Source organism: Chroicocephalus ridibundus, chromosome 2 (genome assembly GCF_963924245.1).
Source record: "Chroicocephalus ridibundus chromosome 2, bChrRid1.1, whole genome shotgun sequence".
NCBI lineage: Eukaryota > Metazoa > Chordata > Aves > Charadriiformes > Laridae > Chroicocephalus > Chroicocephalus ridibundus.
Window position 1 is genome coordinate 40,686,525 of NC_086285.1, and position 16,826 is coordinate 40,703,350.

Here is a 16,826-nt window from a genome sequence, read left to right on the forward strand (position 1 = left end):
AGTAATAAATGATATATAGCCATGTTGATCTCATAATTAACATTGACTGGCAGGCATAGCTCCCTGCATGCTCCAAGAGTTAAATACCTTGTTAAAAACTTTTGAAGAGTCCAATCTGCTTCCTTCATTTGATTTGGCCCAACTTTGGTAGCTAGCTGCTATATGGCAAAGACCACTACCTTGCAGAGAGTCAAAGGCCGACCTTCTTTTCTCTCTAGTAACTGAGAGCAAATCCAGAATTCAGGAGTCTGCTCCCTGCGTTTACCCCAGCAAACTCAGTCAGTTTGTTCTCTATATGATTCCTCAACGGGAACACAGTGCCTTACTATATCATATTTCTTATTGTGCCAAGACTTGGCAACTGTTAATATAATCCTCAAGATAAGAATGACTATCAATTGTTTCAAGAGTGGGGGGGGAGGTGTTAATCACAATCCACTGTTTTCAGACTTTATGATTTAATAAGCCATTTCCTCATGTCTGTTCTCAGATTTTCACTTCATCGACTCTCAGATGTTGCCTCAACAGAACGGTGAGAAGGGGCATCAGGGAGCATCTCACTCCTTTGCTGTTCAGGCCCCAGCACAAGGGCTAAACCTTTAGGGATACTCTAAATTCTGCAAGCTATAGGTATAGTGCCATACATACCTACGTATGTATGGCACATAAATGTCCTCCTCCAGTTGGAGATTTGTAGAGTTAGAGTGCGTGAAAGAGCTGTGGTCTCTCACCATCCTTGGAGATATTTTGAAAGAAAAAGAGTGAAACTGTATGAGTTGGCTCCTCTACCACGTGACACTCTGGAGGTCTGAGACCTCAGGCACATTTATGCCTAACCTCAGCGCCTGCTGAGACACCAGCTCCTTCCATCCTTGTATTCATCTGACATAAAGGATCCCTTTAGCTGTGGAAATGTGGTGCAAAATGCTGTCAAAGTAAAAAACAGGCCATTAAGCACTAAGTATAATGATTGAATTTGCTCCTCTCTGGGTAACTATTGGTAGTTATAGAACAAGAGTATCATTTTTTGAGGAAAACCAACTAACCAAGCAGACAAAAAGGATTAAAGATCCCTGCCAATAATCATTTCTTAAAATGTATCATGTTTCCTTATTAATTCCTTTTATGTTCTAGGAGATGATTCTTCCAAGCAGAGAATTTCATCATTTCAGTTTGTAACAACTTTATTTCTCAGTATTTCTCAGCACTATGCTACAACTGAGTTTGTGTTAGTTTTAGAGAAAATTCTGTCTCTGTCATTTTGACAGAAAAAGGTTAACCCAGCTAGTCTAAAATGATTAACCAAATGGAAAATTTAGATGGTTTTATATCTGTGGGCAAAGCAAAATCTACGCAGGCACAATTATGAGTGCTGACTCCTCGTTTTGTCTTTCTAAATTTGTGAAGTAGAAAAGAAAGCTGCCTGATAGCATTTCAGGTCTTCCATTGACAGATTGGACACAATACAAGAAGAGCATTTGGCATGATTAATGAGAAAATTCAGAGTAATTACATATGATTAATTACATCTGTGTTCAAATTTATGGAGAAATTATTTTGAAATTAGGTGGTCTTTAGGCCTTAAAATGAAACATGTCTCCACATTAAAAAGAATATTATGATATCTGATTCACTGTTTTTATATCTGTCAGCATTCTGTATTTTAATAAAAATGGTCAGAATTTAGTCACAAGTGATAACTGGCCTGGCACACTTATTGTAACAGCCCTTTTGAAATTTCTTATTTGTAAGAATCTAATAAAAAAATAATTTCACCTAGGTCATCATTATTTGGATGTGATGTGGTAGAACATAGGCACCCATGTAAAGATGAAGGCTCCAATGTGAAGGCCGTAGCACATACACAATCATTATATATGTGTTTATATTACTGCAAGACCTTGAAGAGTCAGTCACGAATAGGGATCCCTTTATGTTAAGAGTGCAACAAAACCATGTTTGCTTCAAACAAGCTGATGAGAGAGAAGAAAAGGAGACTTTGGGAAATGAATTACCACAGAAAAAGAGGCAGTTGGTACTGTGGCATGGCATTCAATTAGAATAATTATATTTTAATGGTTATATTATTATATTAATACAAACATGGCAATTCCTTCAAATATTTTACAGCCTTCTGCCTCAGACTTGCAGATATTCTTGTGCTTAAAGCCACAGATGTAACTAATTTCGCTGACTTGTAGATGACGTAAGACGGATAAAATGCAAGAAGAGAGGACCTTGTAATTGTTTGTATGCTCTAACATCAGATCTTATTCCTGACAGTACTGAACTTCAAAATATTTTTTAAAAAGTCATGTTTTTGTTGATTTTCTTTTTTCCCCTGCTACATACATGAGAAAAAATGTAAAGGTTCTTGAGGGAAGAAAAAAAAAGAAGCAATGGGCAGTAAATACTGCATGAAGAAGCTCATGGGAAAATTACTTATGCACTATCAAAACTGTAGTAGGAAAAACAAAAAGTTTGTGGATTTTTAAATTTTCTTTTTTACAGATTTCCCACCTACTTAATTCCTGAGATTGGAATAAAATCAATGAATTGTTAATTCTTCATGAATAAATCTGAAATACCCCATGTTACAGAATTTATCAGTCAACCTGGACCTAGCTCTTAGTGAATGCACACCTATAAAATTAAGTTTTCTGATTATTAGTTTTGGTAACAGAAACAGAAAGGCTTAGCTTCAGGTTATTCTGGATTAGGAAAAGCAAAAGGATGTTGATTGAGCTGTGCTTTTAGATTTTCTTTTCAGAGTGCTCATTTGAGTGTTCTGGGAAAGCTGTGGGAAGACATGTCAAGTTTGATGTTATTTTTCTAGCTGATGTGTGTATCCTGTGTCAGCCAGGTACCTAGTAGGCATTAATCCTAATGCCTCATTAATGAAAGGGGGGAAAAAAGGTTACTGTTAATGAAAATTATGCCTATTTAATCTTCAAAAAATTAAACTAAAAATATTTAGGATCTTAATCTGCGTATTGTTTGCTAAATCTACCCAACAGCTGAAACATGAGCCAAGTCTATTCCATGCAAAGCTGGGAGCTGTGCACATTCCGGTGTGGATGTAGGTTGGAGGATGCTCTGGAGCGGATGGGGTCATCCAGGGACTGCTCGCTTTGGGCATTGCTGCACCTCCTCGGAGGCCAGAGACCATATACTTCGTAAACTGATGTATACTTAGGGTGCTGAGCACCTTGGGTGCTACTTTTGCCACATGTACTTGAAAGGCAAAAATATTTTAGGTAAAGGAACTTAAGCAGTAGCATTAGAAGTTTTAATACAAGCTTTTTTGGACCCCAACTTGGTGTAGTGCAGTCAAATGTGCCCAGGCTCTGGAACACAGGTTTAAATCTGAAGAACAAATCTGAGTCTCCACTTACTTCTCTGCTTCCTTGTTCTGCAAAATATCTGCTATAAGTTATTGCTTCTTCTAGGCTTAATTATTAAGCTGGTTTCGTCTCATACATAGTTGAGTTAGGCGTACTCTTTGGCTGTTATCAGAAACTGAAAATCATCCTGTGCTTGAAGATGTTTGTTGTGTGGTATCATATGGGAATCAAATGAACACTGGTCAGTTTGGCAATTATGTTTCTCTTCTAGAGCAGGGAAGGACCTATTTTTGCACAAACACAAATTTTTAAGTTAAATCCAAAAGAAGATTTTGCATGAAAAAAAAAAAGACAAAATGAAAGATCTCCCAGTATTTCAAGTTTGCTTCATTTAAATCAGAAACTGTAAATAATTATGTACACAGCAGAAGTAAACACTTTTTTTAACTATCCTTTTTTCTATTCTCTGCTGTCTTAAGATTTAGTCTAATCATAACACGCAGCTATGTGTCTGAATGAAGAGTGGGCAAAAATTCAGAGAGCTTATAAAAGATAGAGTTTCTGTTCATTGAAGCAAGAGAACTGTGTGATAGAAGTCAACTGCTGACAAGTTGTTTTCTCTCCCTGTGCTCCCAGGTTTCTCTTGTCCACCTCCTAAAGACAGTGCGGTTGCTACGCCTCTTGCGTCTCCTTCAGAAGTTGGATCGTTACTCCCAGCACAGCACAATCGTTCTCACGCTTCTCATGTCCATGTTTGCCTTGCTTGCTCACTGGATGGCCTGCATTTGGTATGTCATAGGGAAAAGGGAGATGGAACAGAACAACCCCCTTACCTGGGACATAGGTAAGTTCTTCTTTCCAATGTATACATACACATATATATGTACACGAGTGTATATATACATATGTATGTATGTAAATATATATAAACACATGTATATGTCACTCAATGTTTCCTTTTTTTGTTTAATCTTATGCAATTATTTAGTGCTGTTTGTAGAGAAGAGGAAGAGGTTGGTGCTCTGAATTTAAGGTCAATCTGAAAAAGTTAAAATCAAAAGAGAATGGGCAAAGTAGAAAACAATGAGATTTTTAAGGATGATTCAACGTTTGGGAAATTGAGGTTCTGAATACAAAAGGGATATATGGACTGTGTAGAAGAGTAGATGAGAAAGTTCATCCTGTTTTTGCAAATTAGGCAAATTCTTCAACAGAGGCATTCCCTTGAGCGAGCTGATTATTCCTTACTATACATTGAAACAGATAGGCCCTGAAATGCCTTCAAGTTAAAAACTCCCTTCGGAAATATTGTGTAGCTGTTTTGCAGGCTCTTTTGCACAGCAGACGAGGTGTTTATCAGTGGAGAGATGGTTTTGGAATGCTTAATTTTGATTCAGTGTTTAGTTTCTACCCCCCCACTTCATCCTGATTTCATTGAGTGTTCCAGATTAACTCTTTAGATTTTAAGCTTCTCCTTTTTTGGTTAAGGTTTATTATTGCTTCTAAGGGTTGTACCCATGTATGATGGTACAATGGGGAAACAACATACCTCGTATAGGAGCCTGGCCTCACCAGGTACTTGTACACTGTTGGAGGTGTGTTACCTGCTAGTGCAACAGCTGATGCTCCACATCTTCCCATGTGGGTCATTCTGGCTTTACTTTAGGGGTGTATTTCTTCTGCTGTCTTTCTCAGGCGCCACATCAATATCAAGCATCCCTTTTTCTCCCTTCTCTTTCTGGTTCCTTTTGTTCTGCCCTTTTAATTGTACTTGTATTTACCTTTAGCCTAAATCTATTATGCGTTCACTGAAGCAGGAGAGGAAACAAGGCCAGCAATAAAATTAATTGGAAGGGGGAAGCCCTGCTAGTTTTCTTTGCTGCTAGATACTAAAGACATGATTAAAAACTATATGAATAATTTAGAATATGTATCTTATCTGTGAGAGGAAAAGAAGGCATGTCTCTCTTCATAAACAAAGAGTATCTAATGGTGAGACAGCATTTCCCAACAGAAAAAAATATTTGTTGGGGGAATGACGCAAACACCTGTGACTAAAGGCTCAATGATGTGCGTTCAAGCTGCAGTATGCCCTACTCTTATCTCCTTTAGTTTCTTTCTTCTCTCTTCACCCCATTACCGTCTATCTAAATATCATCTAATAACTGTAAATCTGAAGGAAAAATTACAAGCATGTTACAGGTGCCTGACCTCAGATGAGGTGAGGATGCTGTGTCAGGAAGGGGAAAAGAAGAAAGGAAGCCCAATAAACACATCTTGTCCATAGGTTACTGAAAGCTTTGTGGAGTCTTTTTATTCTTCTAGTTGGTTGTTTATTTCTCCTTCCCTTTGTAAACCAGGTCTGTGACCTGCTGCTGAACTCCTCATAGAGTGCCAACCTCTCAAAGAAAAGACTGCAGCTGTAGGGGAGCATATACAAAGAAAGCCCACTGTGCACAAATTGGTCAAATACTGCTAACAGAAAAACAAATCTAGATAATAATAATAATAAAAAAAAAAAAGAAGAATGTCTCTGGCAGGAAGAAGCTATGAAGACACATTGTCAGCTTATGTAGGCCACAAATGATAGCTGATTTCAAAGCATTCATTGTAGTCCCAATGATGAGGATGGGCTGCGTCCCTGCTCCCCAGTGGGGCTGCTGACCGCATTCCCCATGCAACCTGTCCCTCTCTTTTTTCCCCGAGCCAAGGCCACATTCAGGAAATTGTCCTCGTATCCCCTAAGACTCTTGGCATTTATTAGTACGAAAACATTAACTTTCACCCCTCAGTTTTGTCTTCTCTTGGGCAATGGCAGTAATAAGCAAATGTACCAACAGACTCATTAGAACAAACCCCAGTTTAACCGGAACGGAGCTGTTTCATGGAAGTCTCATCCCACAGTGAAGAGTGGGGTATCTGGGTTACCACACGCTGATCATCTTCTAGCAGGCTTCCTAGGCAGGAACTGCTCCTTAAAAGCCTCTCACCACTGGCTCATCTCAACGTGAGACCCGGTGACCTTCCCTGGACAGCTGCAGGCAATGCACCTCCCCAGCAATGGGCCAAGGCACTTCTTGGTGGTGTGTCCTCCTAGGCTTTAGACTCCTACCTGGCAAAAGGGCTTTGCTGTTGAGCATACAGCCTCATCTTATTTTAGTCTTTTTCCAAAAGTGTGGTTTTGCATTCTTGTCTGGAAAGCTGTTCTGCTGTCTTCATGGATAGCGTCTAAAATATTTAGATGCTATAAATGTATAATAATAATTATACTGCAATGACTTCTGCAAAGCTCCTACAAATATTAGTTCTGTATCTGACAGAATGGCTAGTTCTAAGTTTTCTCTAGCACTAAGTTAAATATTTTATGGCTTTGAAGATTTGTTTGGAGTTTTTTGTTTGTTTGTTTTTTAAGGGAAATGCTTTTAAAATGTTTAAGTATTAGAAACTGATTTTTTAAAAAAGAGCTCATAAAACTCCAGATACCTGGCATGAAGCCACTATTTTGCAAAGACCACGTCAACGTTGATAAAATTTCTGTTTAAGCTTGTGTCACATATATGAGCAGAAAAATAAGATTATGTAATTTATTCAATCAGTGCAAATTCTATTGCTCTCCACATGCAAACTACTTGCTGGTGAAACACACTGAAGTCAAGTCTTGGCCCTTTGCTATAATCTTTGCTGCTGTGGTGCTACACAGCTGATTATATGTAGCTAGCTTTTCTTTTCACCTTAAGAATACTTCGAATGACCAGTCTGCTACACCTCACAGCATCCATGTAGGTGATATATTGAGGGGCGAACAGTAGGTGTGATTTAGGGTATGAGTGAGTAAGCAAAGTAAAATGAGATATGGAAATCATAATAAATCACAAACAAATAACGCACACAGTAGAGATGTTGCTTGGGGTATAATAAAGGTAGTGTTATTGTAAGGCACTGAGGATATTCTGTTCTCCTGTATGAAGGCCTTAAGCGGAAATTTTTGTGCCGTTTTGTGCATGTAAAAGATTTCTTACTGCAGGCAAAGTAATAGAATATGATCCTTACTCTTGTATTTACAGGTCTTAATTTTTAAACTTTTAATTTTATGACATTAATATCAAAACTGGATACTGAAGTTTCCATCAATAGGTCTTATACAAAGTTCATTCCAGGCACTAGGAGGTTTTCTAATTGTCAGCATTAAAAAATACAATGTAAAAAATATAATTACTATACTTTTTTATTGAAAGGAATGTGTCTCCCCCTTGGAAAGTATGCTTCTTGTTTTCGGTGTGTCTCAGGTGGTGTCTGCTTCAAAAACGGGTACCCTGGATATGGATCCTTCAATGAATACAACAGCTGAAATATAGGGACAGGTTTGTTCTAAGAAAGGAAAACCATGCCTGGAATAAAAAGAAGATTTCTTTGCCTTTTATGTTTGCTTCTATTTTGGGGGGGAGAGGCAGAGGGAGAAAGAAGCTTTTAGCAACTTCCTTACCCCATTTAGTGCTTCCTCAGAAGGCCTGTGGCACAGATTTCAAGACCAAGATTTTTCTAACACTTAAAGCAAACATTTTGAAGCTGCAGTATTGTTAACATAATACTTTGGACCTTGCTGTGCCATCAGATATGCACCATAGCCCAGATCTCACAACATTGACTTTAGTGGGAGTAGCATTTGCTTCTGTGTATCTATTTCTCTGGCTAATTTAAACAAATGAGGTCCTTAATTTGCATTTGGGTTGGGGCAATGGGAGTGATAAAGTTCTCCCTATGAAAATACCCTGAACCGAAAAGTGTATTTGCTTTGTTCTTGCTGGGCCTAATTATAAGCCTTTATTTCACTTTTTGTCCTTCTTTAGGCAACATTCTCATTGCAAATAATTTAAAAACTTGGTTACATTCACAAATTTAGCCACGTGGTTGCACAATGAAAAACACGTAGTGTCTGGGAACGTTACTCATGAACTGTCATGACGTGGTAGATTGGGACATATACCTGTGTAATATAATGTTAAAATCTGGATCTCTTGCTTAGCTCTAGTATTGCTATTTTAACGGATTACATGAGGTATTTGGAAGATATGCAGTATGGCCGCTGTTTTCAGGTGCTAGAAACCTTTACCTCAGCAAGTTCTTCCATCTCAGGAAACAGTTGTTCCACATGCAGCAGCTTGACTCTAATGTCTGATGAAACCCTGACTCCTGGACTGGTCATTCCCACCCGTCTGTACCCACCCGGTGCGCTCCATGTCCTGCTTTTCCCTTCTAGCTTTTTCAAATCCCTGTCTCTTACATTCCACCTTGTTCCCCTCGTTTGTTCTCATTGGTGAAACAGATGTTTCCCTGAGACATGGCATGATTTTCAGCAACCTGTAAAAAGAAGATTAATTTTCTGTTAGCTGATACAGAGTAGAGGCTAGACTGTGTTGAGGTTCCTGGCTGATCCCACCACTCTAATTCCATTGACTTCAACACATTGGCTCTCGTTTCTATAGGTTTAACTGGTATCAGATTTAGGCATAGGTTCTTTATTTGCTTTCTGCTGTTTTGAATTAGTATATACTGAGCTGTTCCCCTTCAAGTTCTTATCAAATATGAGAGATGACTTTTAGATCTGTCTCTATGGGAAACGGACAATATTGAAAATGTTTCCTGTTGCTAAAGGCATTCATTCTGTGGGAACCATATGAGCTGTTGAAATTCAGCTGTCTTGAGTGTAGTGAGAAGATTACGAGAAGGCCAAGAGTCAGGATGCTGGTTCCCTTAGATAGTCTAAGCTGTCAGTTATAATTTGTGTAATTTTCTTGAAAATAAAATCCTTCCTGTCCACCAGAAATTCAGCTGCAACTTCTTATTAGTCCACCCACAGTACCACTTACAATATTCTCACTACAGAGGAGTTGTTGTCAAAGAAAAATTAAAAAAAAAAAATCCAAAACCAAAAAAAAACCCACCTGTGCTTTTATAGAAAATAAAGTATATGTGTTTACTTTGGGAGAAGCTTTGAAATCAGGTCTGTAAAGATTTAAAGATTTAAATTTTTTTTTTTTTAGATTTTTTAAATCTAAAAAGATTTAAATCTTTATTTCAAGGAAATACCTTCACTCTCATCTCAGGATTTTACTCATTTTCTATTAATTTTATAAATTACAGCACTTCTGAAAACCAGAACTCAATCATGACTGAACCACTGTACTTTCACGTACTCTGCAATAGAAATCTTCCCCCACACACACTTTGTTTATCACACACTTGCAGCCAGACCCTCTAAAGGGACTTAAATGCCTGGCTCCCAGTGAATGATGTACACCCTGAGTTAGGTCTCAGGGCAATGGGTGGCAGATTTAGGTGCAGAATGAGGTACATAGCACCTGAGTGGAACCAGTAGGAAATGCTGAAAATAGGGTTTTTGCCATCAGGCTCTTTCACTCGAGGTTTATATGCCTCACACTGGGCTGCAGGGAAGTTATAATCCCTTTTCACAGGTACAGAAGGACATATATGTTTTATGTAATGGAATTTAACATAGAAATCCCTCAAATAGTGTCTATCCAAACTGGTAAACCTAGCAGCGTTGAGTTTTCTGAAAGTTTACTTGTGTTTGCTCAGTGTTGCACCTCTGCTAGTCAGGATTGCCCCTCTCTGCAGCAGTTCATGCACTCCTCTGAGCCTGCACAAGCAGCTTGGGTTTGTCTCCATCTACAGCACAGATGTGAAGTAGGTGAAAAGTAGGCGAGAAGTTCACCAGTAGATTCTGGTGAAAAACAAAACAAAAGGCCACTGACTTCTTTTGGTCACAGAAGGAGGGAGAGGCATTGTTACCGAATTTCACTTTTCTTCGGCATGGGGTTCAGGCACTGGAACTTGTGTTTAAGGTACAGAAAATACAGGTATATGGCAAATATCTTTAAGAGAGCACCATATCCTGGTGTATGGGTTACTTCATTTGGCTTTCTTTCTGGGCAGCTCTCTTCTTGAGTCCTAGTTGTTTTTTTCTTTCCTAAACTGATGTGATTTGCACAGAGGAATGGCCAATGCCTGAGTCTCTACACAGAGTCTCCAGTGTCCAGGCGAAGCTAGAGATGAAGGCTTGGACTCTCCAAGGCTGAGGAGAACAGAGATCTTAAGTCTTTCACATTTCTTTTTACCAGTGAGGTATTAGGCGAGATGACGATCCACATACTCTTTTGCAATTAAATTTGCTAGAGCTATACGGTGGTGGGTGAGAGAAGAAGAAGAGTTCACAACTGCTTTCCCCATTGAGTCCTTCAGGGAATTTAGATGCAGGGGCAAGGTGGCTGAAGGATCCCCACTGCGTGAAGATAGGAGAGATGCTCTGAGTGTTTTAATCACACAGAGATGGTGGCATTTCTGGCCTGATGCCGAAGTTGGCTGATACCGACTGTCCAAAACATAGGTGTCTAATGTCTTAGATGAAAACTTTATGTTACACTCTTGAACTTGGGTTCCTAAACTCTGTCCAAATCCTTTGTGGCTCCCTGGTAGCTTCAGCCTTATCATAATTTCGTAAGTCAGCATCAAGCTGGAATATTCATTAAGAGAGTCATCGCCCTGTAACTCCCTCGAGTTTCAACAGCTTGGGAAGTTTTCAGTGCTTTGAAGCCTTTTCCAAACTTATGCTAGGAAACCTGAGGCAGCCTTTGTTAGTTTTCTTAGGGTCCTGAGATATTTTGCCAGGAACTCTGAAGGTGCAGATTTAAGCATATCCTTGACAAGGGATACTTGTGGCATCGGTACATTTATTCAGGTTAAAACTCAGGCTGTCGTCTTTTCAAAAGAAAGACTGGTTTTAGATATGCGTATCTGCTAGTTCTTCCTCAAATAATGTATGTTAGTGAGCTGACACAAGTTTCTGTTGCTCTTGGACCCAGCAAAACCATGGAGGAAGTAATAATAGAAATCATATTGGAAAAATCAGCATCATTACTCCTGTTCTTGGTCAATATAATGTGTAATTTGTTAAAAAAATAATTAGTTAACTTTTGATTCAGCATTTTCATGTTATGTTAATCCTCATAATGTATTTAGAAGCAGGTAAATATCCATGTATCATGAAGTTTTGCAAAGCAGTTTAATTACTTAAATGGCTAGATGGGACAAAAGAGTTGGTATAAAACTTGAGATAGAGGCTTGGTTTTTATTTTTCTTTTTTTTATATATGAATTGTCTTAACTATTAATGGTGCCAGATCATTCCAGCTCCGTCTCTGTACAACATCTCCTTCTGTTAGAGAATTAATAAATTTGTTTCTGAATGTGATGTGAGTTTTTACCAGATCCAAGCATTCAAAAAACAGAAAAAAAAGTAAATAAAATAGTGAGATTTTAAAAATGCTTAATTGTCAGTCTACTTTTGAACCCTCTGAGATTCCTATTTTCAACATATTCTTAGCAACATTGGTGACCAGGAAGTTAATTTTAAGAAGTTATGAAAAGCTGAGATTTTGAGTGATCACAGATCTCCAGGTACTGGGGCTGTCAGGAAGATCAGCTAACAAAAGACATGGGGTGAAACTATAGTGCTCAGGAATGATCATGTTTTGGACCCAGTTGATGTAAGTGTTTGGTGCGTGCAGGTACATGTACCTATTTCTGGATTCCAGACCTAGGAGTTTGAGTCTGGACCTAGGACAAAACAGCTTCTAGTAATTTCAACAAATGTTCAACTTATTAAGAACTATTAGTAATGAACTACAATTGGAGTCTTGGGAAAGACTGAAGCTGGCACCTGCCTTTGCATTGCCAGTCTGGTGGCAAGGTTCAGCATTCCCAGCACTCCCTGGTCTGTTTTGATCATGTCTGTTGAGGGTGGGAACAGCAGTTCAGTTTGTTTTGTTGCATTCATAGAACTAAGTGGATCCTTTTCACTGCCAGAGAGAGTACTTGTAAATTTCCAAGGCTCTTGGCCAAGAAATCTGTACATTAGTCTATAAAATATTGGTCTAGTTTCACCCCTCCAAACACACACATCCATCAGGTTAGAATTGGCACGTGTAGATTTATGAGTCTATGCAGGGGAAGAAATAGCTTCATGCTGACTAAATTGTACAAGGCATCATTCACTTGCCGTGATTAGTTGCTCATTTCAGTCTGTCATCTCTGTACCTGAATGTTTGATTTTAATCTCTCTTTCAGTCTGCTTGGTAATGTTTTTGATTATTGGTATTCTTAATTCTTTGTCATCGGTAATAACAGAACCTGTTACTTTGGAACGATGGTCCTTTCTGTTTTTTAAGAGGCAACTTTAAGAAAAAGTATTTTAAAAATATAGTTGTGTCATGCATTAGTGCTGACATCTTCAATTTAGTAAAATGAATTACAATGCTCTGTTGACCTGGCATATCTGTATTGAAGGTCCATTGTTGTGTGGAATATACATACCTGTATACTTCCCTGTTTATTTTGTATGTCGAGGCAGCGAGGCTGAAAATTCACTTCTAATTAGTATATTAAGGAAATGGTTGATGGTTACCACTCTTGTGAAGTATTTTGGGGCATCAGTATCTAAGAGATTCAGCCAACTAGTTTCCATTATTTCTTGCAGGACTTACATGAAATAATTAGCCCCTGGACTGTCATACACAATTAATAAATAGGAATAAACTAGACAACCAAAACAAGATGATTACTTTGAAGCTATGAAACTTTTTAAAGCACTCATCTCACAAATAATTACAAACAGCACTTCTTAATGTTGTACATCCTTTGAAAAAGACAAGAACATACCACAGTACTGAAGAATTTCGCACTGATGATGTATTGTAAGGCAGTTGAAACAGAAATTTTAAACCCCGGGAGAATATCTTACACTAGAAGGCTTTTAAATACTTGCAGTGTTTTTTGAATCCTTTTGAGTTTTACTGCTTAGTAAAAGTAATGCTTTTATTGTACGCACAATGTGTACATTTTCCATGAATTAATGTTTGAGGTTCAAAATTTCTAGTCTTGTAAGAACTAAAATAGATAAGTTCATTAAAATCATGAATTATAGTGAATAAATGTACTTATTTGTTTCAAAACAATTAAAAAATATTTCTTTAAATTCTGCTGGATATCTTACCTGAATGGTTGAAACAATTCTGGTGTAGAATATGATATATGAGGCCCAATTTGGAGAGTCTTACATATGAAATAAAACTTCTTCTTTTAGCTGATAGTGTTACCCTTTTGAATAAGTATAATTAGGGAGGGAAAGATCTTTTTTTTTTTTTTGAAGAGGAAATCCCATTTGCAGAGAATCAGTTATGCACAATTATTAGTACAATGCAAGCAGAGGCATATGTTTTTTCATTCGTCAGTCTGCTAGAATAGACCCAGATAAAAAAAAAACACAAGGTGGTTTTATATGCACAGCTGTAATCACCTGGACGTGTGCTGGAAGCGTGTGTGGAAACCTGTCTGCACATGGTAAAGACCTACGCTTACAAATGAAGGTCTCATAAAGGCTTACCTGAAAACCTGGCCCTACTTTTCTGCCTGCTATATATGTAAAACATACTTTCTAGGAAAGATTTTCTTTATTAACATCCCTCATTTCAGACCTGCGTATACCAGTCCTTGTCAGGATTTAAAATATAAATTTAAATTTTAAAATATCCATAGAAACTAATTGTGTGGAAATAATTCAGTTTTGCATTTGAAAACCCAAAACACTATTTTCGTGATGGAGCTGTGCCAAACCAAAATGTCATTTACTGAACTGAGCTGAAACTTTTCCTTTGCATTTAGTTTAACATTAATTTGTATTTCAGCTGCTTCAGGCCATACTAGTTTTTATTCTGCCATTCTTCCACGCTGTTCTTTTCTACAGGCTCAGTTCCTTGATTAAACTATATTTTCCTTTACATACCATACTTTCCCTTCTGATTGAACCCTTTTAGCAATCACAAAATACCCCAGGACTGAGATACCCCATTGGATTTGCAGCCCAGAAAAAATAGGGGTGAAAGTACCTTATTAAAGGGAGTGTGAGGGTTTTATGTAGTCATTAATACTTTTCTAATATTTCGTACCTAGGACAAAAATTTTAGACAATTTTTAAGTGAAAAGTAAAAATCTGGTGTATGGATGAAGCCCCTGAGGTTTGACAAAGTTGAAAGTGTCCTGCTGTGTCTAACTGCAGATTACCTTCATGTTGTTCATTAATTCCACAAAGCAGTTTTTATCGCAGTGGAAAAGCTGTATCTGGACCAATTTCTGCAGCCATAATAGAAATTCTCAGCACCACATGTAGGGGGAAAATCTGCTCAGTATAAACCCCATAAGAGGGAATAGTCCCAAGAGGTAAAATAACACCATGATCTTTCCACATGGCTTCTGTAATGAGAATGCCATAGGGTATAATTTATTGAAAGTTGCAAATAATGTGCATAAAAGCCTCACTCAGTCAATTAGAAATTACATCAGAGTCTTTAAGCCTTAACTGCTGTACTTTGCATCAAAGAAATGTTGGCTGGAGAGAACCTCTGGGGTTTATTTAGTCCAGCCAGGTAGCTGAAACAGGACAATCACCAACCAGGTCAGACGCAGCTTGCTCCATCCAAGCCCTGACAACTAGCAAGGCTGGGGAGGCCTCCATCTCTTTGGGTAGCTTGTTCTAGGGTTACACTACCCTCCTTGGAGAGCTTTGTAGCCGTTTGCTAAAACATTAGTGTCTATTGCACATTGGTGTAATAGGATGTTTTGTTAGGATTTCTCAGAAATTTCTACATTTGGTTTCAAAGCTCATGGCTTGGCTGTTCAAATTACAATGCCTCAATCCAGTTTAAATCCACAAAACCTTTGCTATATATTTTGAAATCTTTTCAGCAGCTTCAATATTTGATTGTACTGCCTCTTTCAGCCCCATCACACAGGTAGAGATCCTAGGGTGTTAGAATGCCACATTGCATTCCATAGACATCCCATAATGACTAAAATTGGTTTTCTTTTCTTCTATAGTGCAAGCATGCCTTACACTTTTAATCTAGAAACCTCCTTTGTGTATATTCCTATTTTCTATTTATTTATCCTTTTTCCTCCCCTTTAACTGAGCAGGTGCTTGGTAAAAGAAGGGTTTTCCTGCTACCAGAGTAGAAAAATGATTTCCCTGTAAAAATGAGGAAATTATTCAAGACTCTTCTCTTGCCAGACTTTCTTCCATTTTCACATAGCTTGGAAAATATTTGTGTTTCTTTGGTACTTTCAAGTGACAGTGCTTAAAGCTAACTAGTATCTACTTTTAGCAAAAGAAACGGATGTGGAGTTGTGAGAGTATGTCATGGCGTTCTACAGTCTGTAAAGTTTTATGCAAGCCAGATTCTGTAAAACTAATTATACCTAGTTATTCCAAATAATTTTTCTTTGTCAGATCTAAGATAGCTATAGATAAAAATGCTAATGCTTAGGATTTCCTTATGTCATGCACTTCGTAAAGACCTGTCAGATCTGCAGACAGTATTATTTCAGTACTGCTGTAATTTACACAAACTTTAAACACATAGTGTGCTCTCCCATTAAGACACTGGCTTTCTTCTTTATTTTTTATTCCTTTTTTACATCAGGCCTTCGTTACATTGCAAATTCTTGTTTTGCTATTATGTTAAGATACCATCTGGAATAAAATACCCCCTGTTGTTGATTTTCCCCTCACAAAAGCCAAATATCAACTTCCTTGATTCAAGTGACACACAGGAAAAAAACAAAAAAACCCAAAACAAAACAGATTAAAAAATGTTACTTAGGCTCTAGGTTCAAGGATTAGAAAATTAAGGCAAGGCAAGAGCAAATAAAGTGTTAACACTGTTTATCATATGGCTGCCTGACTGCAGCAGGGTCCTGGGCCAGAAAGCAACACGGTGGCTCCTGAGGTAAGAACGCAGAGATGATATTGCAAAATCTATGGAGCAAGCAAGGAGAGGATAATAGGGAGGGTTAGCACACTTAGCTGTTATCTAACTAGCATGGACGCTATTACTGTAGAAGACAAGGAGAAATGGATGTCACGTAGACGGCAAGAGTCTACGCTGACCCCAACTGAACTCCATCCTGTCATGTCGTCCCCTGTGTGATTACGCAGGCCAGGCAGGCGAAAACTAGCAAGGTTTTGTTGCAATTCCGCGATTACTCTTTCATTTGTAGTTAGACCTACTAAAGGAAATAGCTTCTGTGCTGAGGCATCCACCCCTGGTTTACCAAGTTGGGAGGCTGCATTTGAACAGGTAGAAGCTGCTGAAAATAGTCTTGATGGCTGGAGTGGGGGAGACGGGGGGAGCGGGGAAGGCATCGACTCCCAGGGACCACCGATCGCATTACTCAGCTTTGAGAAGCGGAGAAAACTCTTGCAGAGGAGTCCAAAAGTAAACAGCCCCACTCTCGCAGATCGCAGGGGGTTAAACAGGCAGTATGAAAATACATGTAGCATATTTTACTGCTTTTATAAAAAATATAGTCCTCTTGATATCTTGCTGTTGCAAAGAGTACCTTCTTTTACAGA

General features: G+C 38.3%; 1 protein-coding gene across 1 annotated transcript in view; it reads left to right on the forward strand.

Annotated features, from left to right (window-relative positions):
* Positions 1–16,826, forward strand: part of KCNH8 (potassium voltage-gated channel subfamily H member 8) — a 191,313-nt gene that overhangs the window by 115,768 nt on the left and 58,719 nt on the right. The window contains exon 7 of the mRNA XM_063325153.1: positions 3,981–4,188. Within this exon, the coding sequence (XP_063181223.1) occupies positions 3,981–4,188 (208 nt within the window). The remainder of the gene's footprint in view (positions 1–3,980; positions 4,189–16,826) is intronic.